Source organism: Micromys minutus (genome assembly GCF_963924665.1).
Source record: "Micromys minutus genome assembly, chromosome: 21".
Classification (NCBI taxonomy): Eukaryota; Metazoa; Chordata; class Mammalia; order Rodentia; family Muridae; genus Micromys; species Micromys minutus.
The window spans coordinates 35,119,828-35,133,440 of NC_137956.1; the positions used below are offsets into that span (position 1 = coordinate 35,119,828).

At 45.0% G+C, this 13,613-nt stretch overlaps 2 protein-coding genes across 2 annotated transcripts in view; one reads left to right on the forward strand and one right to left on the reverse strand.

The window, feature by feature from the left end:
• The window catches only part of ACAD11 (acyl-CoA dehydrogenase family member 11), a 56,828-nt gene that overhangs the window by 27,861 nt on the left and 15,354 nt on the right, over nt 1–13,613 (forward strand). The gene's annotated exons all lie outside the window — the stretch shown is intronic.
• On the reverse strand, nt 2,329–3,381 carry ACKR4 (atypical chemokine receptor 4; the record flags this gene model as incomplete). Its single annotated transcript, XM_080934041.1, has 1 exon — nt 2,329–3,381. The coding sequence occupies one exon, from the start codon at nt 3,379–3,381 to the stop codon at nt 2,329–2,331; it is 1,053 nt and encodes a 350-aa protein (XP_080790167.1).

Here is a 13,613-nt window from a genome sequence, read left to right on the forward strand (position 1 = left end):
CAATTAATGTCAGGCTTTGTTTACATATTATCTTTATTCAAAGAGCCATTAGAGATTTTGTCTTTCGATTTTTGGTTAACTTTTTAACACTCTATTTTATTTCTTTTGAAAATAGTGGGAGGGGGATGCCATTGGGGGAACGGGAGAACATCTGAAATGTAAATGCAGAGAATATCCAATAAAAATTAAAATAAAAAAAGAAAATAGCATATATGCACACAGTGTATTTTGATCATATTCACTCCTATCCTCCTTATTTTTCTTGGATACTTTATGTATTTACATTTCAAATGTTATCCTCTTTCCCCGTGCCCCCCTCCTATACCCTCTTCCTCTACTTCTATGAGGGTGCTCCTCCTCCCATCCACCCACTCCCACCTCATTGCCCTGGCATTCCCCTACACTGAAAAAATGATCCTTCACAGGACCAAGGGCTTCTCCTCTTATTGATGCCAGATAATGCTGTCCTCTGCTACATATGCGGCTGGAGCCATGGGTCCCTCCTTGTGCACTCTTTGGTTGGTGGTTTAGTCTCTGGGAGCTCTGGTGTCTGGTTCGTTGATATTGTTGTTCTTCCTATGGGGTTGCAAACTCTTTCAGCTCCTTCAGTCCTTTCTCTAACTCCTCCATTGGGGTCCCTGTGCTCAGTCCAATAGTTGGCTGCAAGCATCCACACCTACATCAGTATGGCTCTGGCAGAGCCTCTCAGGAGACATCCATACCAGGCACCAGTCAGCAAGCACTTCTTGGCATCAGCAGTAGTGACTGGGTTTGGTGGCTGCATATAGGCTGGATCCCCAGGTGGGGCAGTCTCTGGATGACCTTTTCTTCAGTCCCTGCTCCACTCCTTGTCCCTGTGTTTCCTTTAAACAGGAGCAATTCTGGGTTAAAATTTTTAGAAGGGTAGATGGCCCCTTGGCCCAAGCAGGAGCCTTGCCTAACCTCTGGATATGGTCTCTACAGGTTCTCCCTCCCCTTTGTTGGGTTTTTCATTCCTGTTGGGTCCTGGGAGCCTCTTGCTTTCCTGGCATCTGGGACTTGCTGGTGGCTACCTCCATTTCCCTGTCCATTGCTACACACCTGTTTAAATTCCCGACCCTCTGTAGATCATCCCCATCCCCTCCCACCCTCTACCTCCTGGGAGTATTTTGTTCTCCCTTCTAAGGACTGAAGCAGTCACATTTTGGTCTTTTTTCTTTTTGAGCTTTATATGTTCTGTAAATTGGGTATTCTGAGCATCCACATGCCAGAAGAGGGCATCAGATCCCATTACAGATGGTTGTGAGCCACCATGTGGTTGCTGGGAATTGAACTCAGAACCTCTGGAAGAGCAGTCAGTGATCTTAACCACTGAGCCATCTCTCCAGCCTGTGGTACATATTTTATTGCCTACATTTTTTAAGTGAAAAATAAACTTTATATATAGAGATTTGTATATTTTTTCACCAGTTCTCAGTAATGGGCCAACAAACACAGACAAGTTCTTTAGGAAGTTATAAAATTAAGACTCTAGATAACAATGATTTTTAAAAGGCTGGTCTTCAGAATATGCATAATGAACTCTGTGCATATTTGGATACTTTTCTTTGGTGACATCATCAAACCAATTTGCATGTATAGGAACTTACCAGGATGGGTGAACATCTTTATGGCTCTGGCCTTTCTTTTTTTTTTTTTAATTACCATTCTTTCTTATGTGTTATGTTATAAAATCACTTATAAATTAAGAAACAAAAAGCAGAGTTAAGTTTTGTTGTGATTATTTAAGAATTGTAATTTTATAAAAAAGTCTTACTAAAATTTAAATAATTACACATAATTATACATTTCTTTATTAATTGGTTTTAGATTGCCAGACTCACAGCATGACTTTTTTTTTTTTTTTTTTTTTTTTTACTTTTTATTTTGAAGTTATTTACTCACAGGAAGTTACAAAGATAGTACAGGGTGGTCTTGGGTGCTCATTACTCTGTGTTTTATATAATTAATTACTATCAGATTTGAATAACCACTATAGTGAAGATGCAAACACCCTCCCCCACACACACACAGACTTCCTCTTTATAGCACAATGCTTTTCTCCCTCCTACCAAGCTCTTTTCCTGCTTTAGTTTCCATATTTTGCCCACTTGTTTACTCTCTGGCGTCTAGTCCGGCTTCCTTACCCCTCCCCCATCCCTGAATCCTTCCTTATACATCGCAACGAGTGTTTAGTGTTTGATGGGTGAGTCTCAGTGTAGCACAAATATTTTATTTGACAAAGAAACATCACTCGTGTATGTGAGTGTGTATCTAAGCAAAAAGCAGAGACAGAGAGCAGTTTTATATTTAAATGGTAAAAGAACTGGTTGGCTCTGTAGGACCCTCAGAATCAAAAGGAATTTCCTCCGCATTCCGTCTCTGTCTTCCCCAGGATCCATATTTCTTGGCCACTTTCATGATATGGTTTTTGAAAGAGGCCCCCATGAAGACATACAGGATGGGGTTGAGGCAGCTGTGGAAGAGTGCGATGCTCTCCGTGACTTGGATGGCGACATCCATGTGCTTGCTCATGTCACAGTTGGTGATCAGCAGGTAGATGGCATCTATGGCTTGGCAGAACTTGACTACGTTGTAGGGCAGCTGGGTGACGATGAAAACAACCACCACCGTGAGCAGAACCCTGAGGGGGCGAGACTTTTTAATGTTGGGCATCTTGATGAGGGCCCTGGCAGTAATGGCATAGCACACGCCCATGATGAGAAAGGGAACCACAAAGCCGATGCAGATTTCCAGCATCTGAATGGATGCTTTCAGGGATGTTCCTAGGTGGTGGGGAAAGATGGGCGTGCACCTAGCATTCTGATTCACTGTGTAGAAAACCAGCTGGGGTATGCTCAGCAAGATGGCGGCCATCCACACACAGCAACAGATGATCCAACAGGGTCTCCCCATTCCTGATTGGCTGGGGGCCTTAGTGATTGCCCAATATCTGTCAATACTGATACAAGCCAGGAACTGCATCCCAGAGACAAAGTTTACTGTGTACAGGGCCGAAGTTACTTTGCACATCATTTTGCCTAGAATCCACCCATGAACTGCGTTAACTGCCCAGAAAGGTAATGTGACCAGAAGCAACAAGTCTGCTACAGCCAGGTTCAGAATGTACACATCAGTCTTGGTCCTCTGTTTCTTGTAATAGGCATAAATCGCCACCACTATGGAGTTCCCAGCGAGTCCAGTGACAAAGGCTACCGTGAAAAAGGCAGGCAGAAAGACTTTTGCAAACTGCCTGACCTCTTCTTTTATGCAGATCACTTCATACTGGCTGTAGTCATGAGTGTAATTCATCTCATTCTCCTCATAATAGTACTCCGCTGACTGGTTCTGCTCCAGAGCCATGGCACCAAGCTGGATGACAAGAACACAACACACATTCAGCATTTCGAACAGGAAGCAGCTTTTGCCCATCACATGGCTTGTGTTCTCTCTAGAAAATAATAGATTGTGGCTGTCCCGTATGTGGCCTAGCTCTCACTATGGAAACCACATGGAGCCAGTCCCCCGACCCTTTGCTCTCACATACAGGAGCTGGAGTTGGTCCTTGGTCAATGGACAGCATCCCAGCTCTTAGTCATTAAGTCCTAGGTAACCTTGAAGACTTTTAAGTAATAAGAGTTGTTTTGTGTTTTTGTATGTTTGTGTGTCTGCATGCGTGTGTGTGTGTTCATGTGTGTGGATTTGAGTGCACATGTGTGTGCATGTATCTAAAGGCTGAAGTTGACATTAGGAGTCATTAGATTGCTCTCTTCTCATTTATCGATGTAAGGTTTCTCAGTTGGACTCAGAGCTTAGCAGCAGGACTGTTCTGAGTCAGCTCCCTTGTAAGTGTTGGAGCAGCTGTGCATGGGCTGCGGTGCCCACCCCCCATTTACATGCTGGGGACCCAGATGTTAGTCTTCACGCTTGTACAGCAGACACATGGAGCCATCTACCCAGTCTTGTTTTTATAATACAAAATTTAATCAAAGAGCAGAAGATACATTACAATCTTAATAAATGTAACTTAAGTCTTGTGGAGTAAATCTGCAATACATTAAAATAACTTGTTTTACTTGAAAAATGTTTTCATTTTTATTCTAGAGTTATTTATAATTTTAATTTAAATAAATTAGCTTGGCATTGGCACAGAGTCACTGGTTGACTTTGCTCCAAGAAAGTCTCATTAGCCAGCTTGCCTCCTGAGCCTGACACTTCTTGTGTCCCCTGGTCCCTCTAAACTGAAAACTGGCACCACCTTTCACTTCTTGCTTTCCTAGATCCCTGGGTTCCAGTTAGTCTATAAGATCATTGGCAATCCTCCTGTCTTAGCCTCCTCTGTGCTGGGATCACATGTGTGGGCCACCGCACCTGGTTTGGTTATTCAGATTCTACCATGAGTATACATGCACACACACACACACACACACACACACACACACACACACACATTCACACTCACACACACACACACACACACTCACTCACAAACACACACATCACACTTAATGCCACTGTCTTCCTATCTGGAACCTGTTGTTTGTTCTGCTTACCAATTGTTTGTCAACAGTCTTCTTACGCCGATCTAATTTGTGTCTCTGATTTGCCAATCTACCACTGTCTCGCTTAGTGTTTTCCCTGGAAGGCACTTCCCTTTCCTGAGAAGGATATACCACAAGCTCCTTGGACTGGCATCCAAGGCTCCCTCCTGCCACCGCCTCCTCCCCACACAGTAGACAGTGGTGCTTTCTGAGTTGCCAGCTGTTGCTGACACACTCTGCCGTGACAGGCCATGTCTCTCCACTGACAGGCCATTTCTCTCCATTGCTCTCGCCTATCCCTGTCTCCAGCACAATTTTCTGCCCTCCCATTAAGGATAAGCTTGGAGTTTTCCTCCCCAGAAGACTCTCGGAGATTTGACTCCATCCTGTGGAGAAAGTGCATTTCCAAGCTCTAAGCGCTCTGGGGTCTGACAGTTTGATTTCTGGTTGGGACTGAAGCTTCATCAGCACAGCTGGTACCCTCTAGCTGCTCACTAAATATCTGTCAGGCTCTAAAGGTTTTGCCACCACAGATAAGGCTGTTATTGCAGAATGGGTGGACAATGTTTTCTGTCTCAGCACTGGGGAATCACACTCTGGCTATTAACACTGCAATGTACAAGAAAAGCTTGTACAGAGCTCACAAACTTAATATAAATAGGATAATGACACAGTATTTTTATTAGTTTTTTTTTTTTTTTTTTTTTTTTTAGCTTCCCTATCTTGGTTTGGCTATTTTTGTCCTTCAAAGAGTCTCAGATCTTACAGAATCAATCATGAAAACAGTATTTTCAAAACAGTACAGGAAAGAGCATTCAGTTTAAAAAAAAAAAAAGATCTTCAACACGCTAACTCTTCTTTGAGAAAAGCAGAGTGTGAAGGTTCCCCTTAGGAAAGGTGCTCAGCAGAGATTTTCTTTATTATGCAGAAACCAAGCTCCAGCAGTTTGCAAAGACTGTTTCATTCCAAAGGTGTCTCAAAGGCTCCATTAAAGAAGACTTCTGCAGTCTCCGAGGTTTACACACTAATTATTAACACAATATAAACTTTGTTCTTTCCTGTTACCCAGACATCTTGGACTTAGTGATGAAGAGCAATAGAGCCAAATAAAATGCCAGGATGAGTATTTGAGAGAAAGGACGACTTTCTAAAAGTGTAAGGAGATTAGAGAAGGAGGAAACTGTTTGCAAAAAGAACCCTTTAAGAACAAAAAAAAAAAAAAAGTTTATTTCAAAGAGCTGAAAGCAACGATCAGGTAAACCCCATCTGCTCCCCAGCAACACTATACAAAGCAGCAATGGCATTAAATAGCATTTCTTCTTGGTGTGCTCATGTATAGTGTAGAGATGTTCCTAACAGCTTTTTGTGCTACATGTAAATGTTTAAACTCGCCTGTACCAAGTCCCCCATCCTCCACTAAGATAAAAAGACAAAATCTTTGGGCTTGAAAAAAAAAATCAGAAACACATACTCAGGTCAAAAGGAGGAGAAAAAGAGTAACTAACCTGTTTAAGCTGGGAGAGGTGCCGTCTGGAAGGCAGAGGAGGAAATCGGAGGACCTCTCTGACTCAGGCAACTCTTGTTTTCAATTTTACACCCCGCCTTTATCCTGGATCCAAGAGAGCTTTCCTGAAACTCACCCTCCGGAGCATTTGATTAAGTGCTCTGCAAAGCTTCCCGTGGAGTCCATCCAAACTCCTAAACGCCCTGAGATACAGATGGAAGGAGGCAGGATCGCCCATTTCCACTCAGCTGAAGGGGACAAGAGAGTGCCTGTGGCTCACCAACCCCTCCCTGCTCAGCCAAGGGAGAGACTCAGAGCACCCCAGCCCTGGGGATGTGGGTGTGGTGGCAGGGGGGGGGGGGGAGGGAGCTCCAGAAATACTTGACCAAGTTATTTTGTCTATGAGAGAAAACTAAAATGATTTTAACCCATAAAGTTACCTTCTTGAAAAACCAAACCAGGCAGTTATAGCAGGGACTTACTGTTCCCATACAACAGGATTTCAATTTCTTATTTTACTGGAGCAGAGCCCTGGCTCACTGCAGGATTCCCTCTGTGTTCCATAGTGAACGTTCTGCACGGCTTTCTCTCCCCAAGGCCCAGTTACAAACCTTCAAACTCCTGTGTGTGGAGAGGCTGCCTTCCCAGGCTGCCAAACAAATGTACCTTAGAGAAGGAAGAGGGTTTCGGCAGACTGGGTCCTCTGGCCTCACCTCACATTTGCATATCATTACCCTATTTTCTCAAGCAAAGCTAGTCTCAGTGTCCACCTGCAGCAGTGATTATTATAGCCTCTGTTGATTCATGCAAAAGAAACTCATTAGTATGTGCCTTCATCTTTATTTTCCCCAGGGTATGTCTGGAAGTCAAGGTAGCCTTGACCTGTGTAGCCACCTCTCTTTGAGGAAGCATCATCCCAGTGCAGCTAAAACAGCTTAGTTCTAGATTTGTGCCATTTGCCATGGTGTAAAAAAACCACCACCCCCCATAGTCAGTTTTAAGTATTAAAGGGAATTTACTGAAAGAGAAGTTACTATCAGAGGCATATAGTCTGTGCTTCTGAGCAGGTACTAACACCACATGTTTTCTTTGTTAAGGATTGTCGGTGTTTCAGCTGGTAGAGCGCAGGCCTAGCCTGGGTTTAGTTCTCAGTCCCCACTATAAGCAAGGTATATGGACTCAGATCTGGAATCCCAGCACTGGAATTTGAAACCTGGGCTTCAAAACCAGGTTTCAAAAGAAAGAGGAAAGAATGGGGCTGGAGAAATGGCTCAGCGGTTAAGAGCATTGACTACTCGTCCAGAGGTTGTAGTTCAAATCCCAGCAACCACATGGTGGCTCACAACCATCTGTAATGGGATCCAATGCCCTCTTCTGGTGTGTCTGAAGATAGTGACAGTGCAAATACACATTTAAAAAGAAGAAAGAAAGGAAGGAAAGAGGAGAGGAGAAAAATATACGAGATACATATACAGTGGACTTCTACTCAGCCATAAAGCAGAAAGATATGCCATTTTTAGGGAACTAGATAGATAGAATTATAATTATTTTAAGCAAAATTAGCTAGACCTAAAAACAAAACCAAAAAAAAAAAAAAAAAAAAAAAAAACCCAAAAACTATGTTCTCTTATATACAGACTCTGAAGATCAAAAGGGAAATATCTAGGAAGAGGAAGGGGACCAGTAGGAGAGGAGAACAGTAAAGGAAAACAGGGGTAAATATAGTTAAAGCACATGATTATACTGGACCATCTGCCCAGGGAATAGCACTGGCCCACAGAGGGCCAGACCCTCCTTTGTCCATTAACAATCAAGACAGTCTCCCACAGACATGCCCATCAGCATATTTCAATCTGATCTGGGAAATCCTTCCACTGAGATTCCTCCTCAGATGACTTTGTGTCAAGGCCACAGTTAGAGCTAACTAGGATGCTCCCAAAGTACCTCCTGAAAGACCCTCAAAGCAAGGACCCCCACACTCTGTCCCAGGAGAGGCGACACCCCAAGTCACTCACGAGAAGTGGTCTTGATGCAAACAGCAAGAGGATTCTTATTCCAACCCCGCTGGGGCCCACAGTCGTACAGCATGCAAGGGTGGCTGGCGGGCTGCGGACTCCGAGTGCAAGATCGAGACAGCTTTTATAGGGTCTCCAACAAAGCCCGCACATCACAAACCAATCACTTCATAGCATCAAGAGCCCACACGGTGTGGGCCAATCAATTTGTACTACTTCATAGTTTCTAGGCCAGTCATCTTAAACTATCTAAGCCTGCGCTCCGGGAACCAATCATCTTGAACTATCTAAGCCAGCGCTCCAGGGACCAATCATTTTATCGAAGGTACACATTTTCGCTGACTCCTGGGTGGGGGGTGACAATTGCAGTTTAAATAGGTCACTAGGGCGCGCGGGGGGGGGGGGTTGTTAGGCTGTATTTTCTATCCTTTCACTTCCACCCCCCTCTTAGTCCTTTAGAATAGTCTGTCTTCCTCAGCTGTCTCATACGCTGTGTGTTTTAAGCATTTATGATGGTAACTTACTCATGATGCCAGTCTGTCAGATAATAAACTCACATTGCAGCAAATCTGTTTGAGCAACATCCTCCGTTTTGATGCCAGGGCCAAAGTTCTTATTTTCATATTCCATGTCAGACTTTTTCCATTTTATCATGTGATCTCTGACACACTTCTGGTAACCCATGATGCTGCCTGCTATGCAGTCTTAGTATTGCTCTGTGTGTGCTTGGATATGTCTCTTCCTAGTCCTTGTTTACCCTACCCTAAGAAACGATGCATTTCCTTATCATTTGGGTTCCTATCTTATGAACCAGGTGAATTCTGTAATAATCTTTACAGCTTTTGATTTAAAAAAATCATTTTCTTCAAACTTAAGCCCTCAGAACATAAAGGGCATCTGGATGAATCTGGTGCTTCTGGCATAATGCTCTGAGTTCCATCTACATGTTTGTCATGGGAACAGACCCCTGCTTCTGCTGTGTCCTCATTTCTTCAGGTACAGCTAGGAGACTTGGCGGTGTTGGGAACTCTTGACAAGATATGAAAAGTAGCTGGGTATCGTAACTCAGGCTTGTAACCCCAGCACTCTGCGTGCTGGGCCAAGGATCGCAAGTCTACCACTGATCCAGGATACACAGCGACAGCCCAACTCAGACCAAACAGCAATTAATATCGAGCAAATAAGGAAGAAGCAAAGAGTAGTGACAGGAAGTAGAGGATGGAGAACGTCCCCACTGTGAGCATCTTCAGAGCACTAAATGTTTGTCTGTTGTCTTCTGCCCTCCCCCTCCCCCATCCCCTCCCTAACCTCTCTTTCATTTCTTCTCAGAATCCTTGTGAGTCTCATTTTTTTCAAGTGGTTTGTAAAAATTATTTCCTGTCTTAACACAGCAATGTCCCTTGGTCCCCACACTGCCCCTCTTTGTATTCATTTCCTGGCCCTCTGCTGGTGGCATTGTTTTGCCGGCAATGGATGTTTAACTAAACTACATGCTATACCATCACTGAGAACACTGCTGCTGCTGGGCTGCGTGCTGAGCGCTACTTAGATAACCTTCCAACTTCTTGTTCAGTGTCCACATTACATGTTAAAGTCATATTTTATGAGTTTTTAATGTCACATGTTTGCTTAAGAAGAAAAAAAAGGCATTTTTATCCAAACTCACCATCAATGAGTTTCAGCAGAAGTATCACCATAGTTTGCTTTATTATTCTTTATTATTTCTTTGGGAAATTTAGATTTCTTTTTAGCATTATAAATCACATTGCAGAGTGATAACTTTGTAGACTGATAAGATAAACTTGGACCTACCTTTAGAAAATTTGAAGACTGTAATGGTGTGTGTGTGTGTGTGTGTGTGTGTGTGTGTGTGTGTGTGTGTGTTCCTTTTGTGTTAGCATGACTCACTTGTAGTCATAATTGTGATTCCTTCTATGCTGGTGCATAGGAAGCTTCTGTATCCTTTAGAGGCCGATGTTGTGGGCTCAGCACAGCATGTGTGAACAGCCCTGCTGGAAACTGACCGAATGCTCTTCACAGTCAACGCTCCTGCCATCTATAGGGGGGCAGCCATATTTACAGGATAAAACAGGTGATAGAAATTGGCAGGGAGGGTCAGAGACTGAGGGAGTCTGTAATTTTTATGGGCATTGCCAAGTTGTGTTCCTTGGGAATGGTTGTACTGTGTTACCCCGCCGGCAATCTGAGGCAGTGCCTGTCTCCCTAACACCCTGCTTCTGTGAAGTCCGTCCATGGACTCCACTTCCTACCGCGTCCCATTCTACTTGAGAAAGCTCATGGTGTTAGAAGAAATGACCTGGAGACCTCCCAGTGGCTGTGAGCTCTGTGTCATGTGATCACACACTACTGGGATCACATACACAACGGTCATGATAAAGCTACTTGTCATCTTTCCTTCTGTAAGAAACTGACCTTCAACCCATAACCATGTGAGGTTAAGAGACTGAGAGGTTAAGCTGATGAGGGTCTATCAGGGGATAGACTCTGCAGTCTGACTGCGTGCTGGCGCTTGAACAATCTTTCAGTACAATCAGTGTTGAGAACGAACATCCTTATCTGGGGCATCTGTTTTCACGAGCAAGGTCTGTGACCCGCAGACGTGTTGAGATGTTCCCAGGGCTGTGCATTTCCTACAGCCTGTCTCATTTCTGACATTGTATATCCTGTTCAGTGACTAAAATGACGTAAAAGAGGGGTTCTCTAGAAGGGTGTTCCTGCTGCTGCTGCCCCTGCCACGTTCTGCCTGGAGCTTGGGGAAGTTGATGTATTTATGAGGATTTGCATCTCATTCTTCTGAATCTAACTACAAAATATTTTAAGTTTTTTCCATTGTATATTGGCCCTGACTTCCTCTACTAAGTGATGATCAAAAGAGGCACATTAGGTGTTTCGTATTTAGAGTCCAAGTATTCTCCATGTGTTTTTGGATAAGGCAAAATTAAAGAATTACTTGCCTGATGTTTTTCTTCAGAACTCATCTGTAATCTATTGAAGGCTTATATGACAAAATGCCTAAATCCTTTCCATTCGGAAAGTCATGGTATTGGGAAACATGGCCAGAGGGAGAGGTGGGAGAGGAGGGTGTACATTCTAAACAGTAAAAAAGGTCTGTGAGCCAGAGCTCCAGGAGTGGGGAAGACTGTGTTGGGTTGTTTTGCTGACACAGAGTGGCCTTGAACTTCTAATCCTGTGTCTACCTCTCAAGTACTGGCCTGTACGGCCACTCCCAGCTTTGTTTTACTTACTGATGTTTATGCACTGTGGGGTTGGAGCTAGAGCTTCATGCATGCTCGACTACCACTGTACCCCGAGCCACATCTCCAGCCCATGCACTTCTGAAGGCAGTTTCCGTAAGACTTGTAATGAAGATGAGCCCCGAATTGTGTCAGTCTGCTGCCCTGTTCCTGTCTTCAGCTGTGTGCTCACCAAGGAGGTGGTATGCTGTGTGAGGCACATCGGGTCAACCTTACAGCTTATGGGCCTCTAGGTACTGACTCTACTAGAAAAATATTATTGAAGACTTCAAAGTGAACCATTATATGAAAGCGTTTAACTGTAATCTCTAAGAACGGAAGCATGACTTCATGGGGGCTGGAACGATTGCTCAATGCTTAGAACCCAAACTGCTTTTCTAGAAGCAACACCCAGACCGGACAGCTTCCAACCACCGTTCCAAGGAAGCAGATTCCTCTAGACTCTGTGAGCATCCGCACTGAACTCTCTGTCCCCCTCCTCCACCCCCAGACAGGGGGTAGGGAAGAGAGAAGGGGAGAGAGGATTTTTTTTTTTTTTTTTTAAGTATAACTTCACATGATTACAGAGTCTGGGCAAATAAAGAGAGAAAAATCTCCCAGCTGAGTATTTTCAGATAAGGAATTCTAGCTACAAACCACTATGAAGGAGAGAGGTTGCCATTTAAAACAAAGTCCAGAAATACTAAAGCTTCCATTTCCTGTTGGTTTTGCTAGTCAGCTGTCTGTCACTAAGATAAGGCCTGAGCTAATTAGTGTAGAGGGGAAGTTTCTTTCTGCTCATGGCCTTAGAGACTCCAATCCATGACCAGAAGGCCCTACTGCTTGGGACCCTAGAGCAGATGCTGAATGGCAATGGGAGGGGTGCAGGGGTGAGGAGGGGTGAGGAGGAGTGGGGAGGGATGGGGAGGAGTGGAGAAGGGTGGGGAGGAGTAGGGAGGGGTGGGGAGGAGTGAGGAGGGGTGGGGAGGAGTGAGGAGGGGTGGGGAGGAGTGGAGAAGGGGGAGGAGTAGGGAGGGGTGGGGAGGAGTGAGGAGGGGTGGGGAGGAGTGGGGAAGAGTGGGGAGGAGTGGGGAGAAGTGGGGAGGGATGGGGAGGAGTGGAGAAGGGTGGGGAGGAGTAGGGAGGGGTGGGGAAGAGTGAGGAGGGGTGGGGAGGGGTGGGGAGGAGTAGAGAAGGGGGAGGGGTAGGGAGGGGTGGGGAGTAGTTAAGAGGGGTGGGGAGGAGTGGAGAAGAGTGGGGAGGGGTGGGGAGGAGTGGGGAGGAGTGGAGAAGGGTGGGGAGGAGTAGGGAGGGGTAGAGAGTAGTGAGGAGGGGTGGGGAGGAGTGGGGAAGAGTGGGGAGGAATGGAGAGGGGTGAGGAAGGGTGGGGAGGAGTGGAGAAGGGGGGGAGGAGGGGTGGGGAGTAGTGAGGAGGGGTGGGGAGGAGTGGAGAAGGGTGGAGAGGAATGGGGAGGACTGGGGAGGAGTGGGGAGGAGTAAGGAGGTAGCAGAGCACAGCACTTAGCACATGACTTAGCTTGTAGCCAAGAGGCAAACAGGGAAGGAGATAGGTCTAGGGTCCCATGGTGGCCTTTCCCTCATGACTTAGTGACTGGCACTAAACTCTCCCTCCTGATGGTTCTAATGCCTCCTGTCAGTGCTACTTTGGGACCAGTCATTCACACGGCCATGAGAGGGCATTCAGCATTTAAACCATGGCAATGTTTGCCCCACAGCGAGCACGCTCAGCCGAGCCAAAGCCCCACGCCAGCACCCATCAGCAGACTACTCGGGGCCTAGCAACATGGTTTTTTAAGTCACTTCATATTTTCCTCATTTATACTTGGGGAAATGCTTGCCTTTTTCTCTTAATGAGAAACATTCATTGCTTTTTAACATAATAGTTTCCATTTCACATTATTTGAAAAAATTGGATTTAGTAATAAGATTGTGTTGCAAATGCCCAGAAGGTTGGAAAAATGGTTCCACATTTTATTGCACACAGAATGTAGACAATAGGTCATGTGTTCAGGGGAAACGGGAAAGAAATTTTTGTTTAACGTATTTGTTACTTAAGAAGAATGTAACATCTCTGTGGCCAGTTTTGCTTTTTAAATTTCCAGTTACTTTGAGGACAGCTCCCTTTCCAGTAACCCATAGAAGTCACCCATGCACCTCTGTGACTGCGCGTTCAGACAGCTCTGGTGGCTGTGGCTCTAGAGACATCAGAGCTGTGACTCACGTACCAGCAGAGGTGTGCCGTTGATTTGGTGTCAGCCTG